General features: G+C 50.9%; 1 protein-coding gene across 1 annotated transcript; it reads left to right on the top strand.

Moving 5' to 3' along the window:
* Positions 1 to 2314: 2314 nt before the first annotated feature.
* On the top strand, positions 2315 to 3449 carry ALS2 (amyotrophic lateral sclerosis 2 (juvenile); the record flags this gene model as incomplete). Its single annotated transcript, XM_005854995.1, has 1 exon — positions 2315 to 3449. A coding segment is annotated over exon 1 (951 nt), but the record flags the coding sequence as incomplete, so codon positions are not given.

The raw sequence follows: 3449 nt of genomic DNA, 5'->3' as shown, positions 1-3449 counted from the left end.
CCTCCCGCCCGCCCCCATCTCCTTTCCTCACCCCGTCCCTGATTCCCTTTTCCCACAGACGTCCAACATCCTCATCACAAGACAGAGAGGTCACCTGGCCATCGCCGACCTCGGCCTTGCCCGCACGTACGGCAGCCCGTTGCGGTGAGTATCCCCTGCCCCCCTCCCGTCTCACACACCTCTCACTCTTCCACCTCCCTCCCTCATTTCTCCTTGTTTCCCTTCTTCAGTCCTTACACTCCTGTAGTGGTCACTCCCGGCTATCGTTGCCCCGAACTCCTTCTTGGTGTCAAGACATACAGTACCGCCGTCGATATATGGAGGTGAGGTCCGCCTTCCCTTCCTCCCTTTTCATGTCTCTTTCAATCCCTGGTCGGTTTCCTCTTCCTCACCCGTCGTTCTTTTCTCCCCCTGGCAGCATCGGGTGCATCATGGGCGAGGTTTTGACTGGGAAGCCGCTTTTCCGCGCGGACACGGACATCGCGCAGCTGGAGGCGATTTTTAAGGTACGGATGCGCGAAGATGGACAGCGAATTAGAAAAATATAGCTGCGGGGAAGGAAAAAGGGAGGGAGATGCACATCCGAGCATGATTTGAGCGATGGGGAAGGGATCTCTACAGGAAGGAATGGGAGGCAGGGGTAGAGGGACGTCGCGAGGGAATGTCAATGATTTGGTCGGGTCGTTCTGGCATTGCGAGAGGGCCACGGGGCCGGGGCGGGAAGTGGGGGAGATGGAAAATCTACGCCCTCCCCACCAAGCTTGTTACCGATGATCATCCTATCCTCCCTCTGATCCTGCTATGGGGCAGCCATATGCTATCCTCTACGCTTGAGAGTCACGCTCTCGTAACCCGTATCCCACGAAACTGTGGACTCCTTCTGCCGCATTCCCTTTAAACCAACCTTCCTGCCCTTTCCCCCTATCCCTCCTCTCTGCCATCGCTCTTTAGATCCTGGGTACCCCCACAGAGGCTCGCTGGCCTGGCTGGTCTTCTTTGCCGAACGTGGCCTCCATGATGTTGAAATTTCAAAAGACCCCTCACAACAACCTGCGTGCTCATCTCTACCAAACGTACGTGCGTCCAGTATTTTTTCCCTCACGAACGTCTCATTCACCTTTGGCCATGTTGTGAAATGCGCGAGGCAGCGACATCCCCGGGGACCCTGCGGGCCGTGCTGACCACGTCACGGCCGATGTTTCGCATTCTTTGGGCCATGTATTCATGTTAATGTCATCATGTCTCCCCTTCGACATCTTATTTTTTTGGGGAGGGTGCTTACTATTCACGAAGACTTTCTCTCCTGTTCTTTTCGAATTCCAGGCATCAATCCACTTATTCAGCTGCATGCTACGACCTTCTCGAGAATCTCTTGCACTTAGATCCTGCCCAGCGACTTTCTGCCTCGGCTGCCTTGAAGCATGAGGTAGGAAAGTAGGGGATCAGATGGTGTAAGCGATGTCCTGATGCGGTGCTAGCTGCAAGTCTTTTTTAACTGTTCTTTTCTTTCTCTATTTTGGTATCCTCTTCCATTTGCCAGTGGTTTCGTGAGACCCCCGCCATGACAAGTCCCGAGCATTTTCCTGATTTGCCGGCCCGAAAACACCATTGAGGCGTGCACTTGTGTACATAACACACCACCTCACCATCAGACTCAGAAGTAAGATTTTTTAAATCGTGAGACTTAAATTGGATATTTTAAAATTTTCCAGAGATTCTTCAGACAAGAAAAGGAAGCCGACAGTCTTGCAATTATGGTTTACTTAAAATCAAGTGACTTTCGGTCTTGGTGGGCAAAAGTTGAACAACTACCCCTTGCGTAGCAGGATTTGTTCTCATAGCAATTAGGGCTTGTGTATTAGATTCGTGCTTGACCATCGCCTCCACACATGTGAGCAGTATTGAAGCCAAGGAGCATCAAAGTATAAATTCTTAGGTGTGTAGCTTGAGTCGATGTGAACACAAGTTGCCGACCCAGAGAATAATTGAAAGAACAGCGCAATCAGTCAACCTCCCTCACGCGTTTTGAATTTCAACTGACATTTGAAATTCAGCCGTTAGCTTTTTCTCTCTGCTGCTTGCAACTATTAATCTGTCAGGCAACCAATCTATCATCGTGACTGCTTTGATGTATTGTCCTGGCTACCACAAAATCACAAAAATATGCTATTTTTAATTCTACTGGTTTGCTCTTTACATTAATCAGTGAGCGAAGCGACAATTTCAGTAGTCCATTCTCGCCGGTCCATTTCGCCTTCGCGTATGCTTTTCGTCATCCTCTCGACTCCACACATCTTTCCTTTCCCACCGTACAAACAGAGTATATCTATGTCCATCGTTTTTGCATTTGACGGTGGGCAGGTGGAATAAAAGGCGCTAACGAGAGCCCCTGCGGGGTGGAGGGTAGGAAGCAGCTAAAGGAGTTTTCGCCTCACCACCACCCTGGACGTCCATAGACGCCGCGGAATCTCCAGTCAATTACCATCAGCTTTGATATCATGGCAAACATGACAAATAAAAATGCAATGTACATGGGAGAGCTCATCGATAATAAGCGGGATGGGCAGGGAGTGTGTCGATGGGAAGATGGGAATGTATACGATGGCGAATGGCGTGAGGATAAGCGTCACGGTCGAGGCATGTTCATGATCGGTGAGACAGGGGACGAATACGTCGGCGAATGGAAACACGGGAAAGCGGATGGATACGGAGTGATGACCTGGGTATTGGGTACACGGTACGAGGGCTTGTGGAAGGAAAACCGTCGAAATGGCTTTGGGACGTTCTATTACTTGGACGGCGTGATCTATCGGGGCGACTGGGTAGAAAACAAACGTCACGGGAAAGGTACACTTATTTTTCCGGACGGGAGTCTGTTTATCGGCGACTTTAAGGACGACAATGTGGCTGGGGGGGAAGGGCGCTACTACGCCGTCGCCTTTGCGCTGGATCGCACCTTTCCGGAGAGCAAAGCAGAAGAAATTCCCGCCCTGGCCATGAAGGAAGTCAATGCAAAGCTACGAGAAATACAGGCTAAATCGTCGCACGATCAAAATCCCCCTGCCTCTTCATACAAATCGCCACATAGTAGCCCTTGGGCTCCTAACCCCATGCAGAACTCTCCAGCGGAAGCTGCCGGACACCCCTCTCCCCACGTATACCTTCCTCCTCCGCCACCACCTTCCCAGCATATTGCTAATCCTAATGTCTTGGGGTTCAACAACAACTATAACAACAATAATATCAACAATATCAGGAACAGCAGCAGCATCAACAATAGCAACAACGCTGGGAGGGCAGCACCTGGAAATGTTTTTGGGAGCTCCCCCCCGAATCAAGTGCTCGGCTTAGGGATGAGCCCAACCGGGGCTCCTCAGGGCGTCTTTCAGATTCCTACCCCGAGCAGCAGTGCAATTTTCCACACAAACAGTCCTTTGGTCCACGCAACA

Source organism: Nannochloropsis gaditana (assembly GCF_000240725.1).
Source record: "Nannochloropsis gaditana CCMP526 unplaced genomic scaffold scaffold323, whole genome shotgun sequence".
Lineage (NCBI taxonomy): Eukaryota > Eustigmatophyceae > Eustigmatales > Monodopsidaceae > Microchloropsis > Microchloropsis gaditana.
The sequence above is the reverse complement of the archived record's forward strand: the minus strand, read 5'-3'. Positions and strand labels throughout refer to the sequence as shown.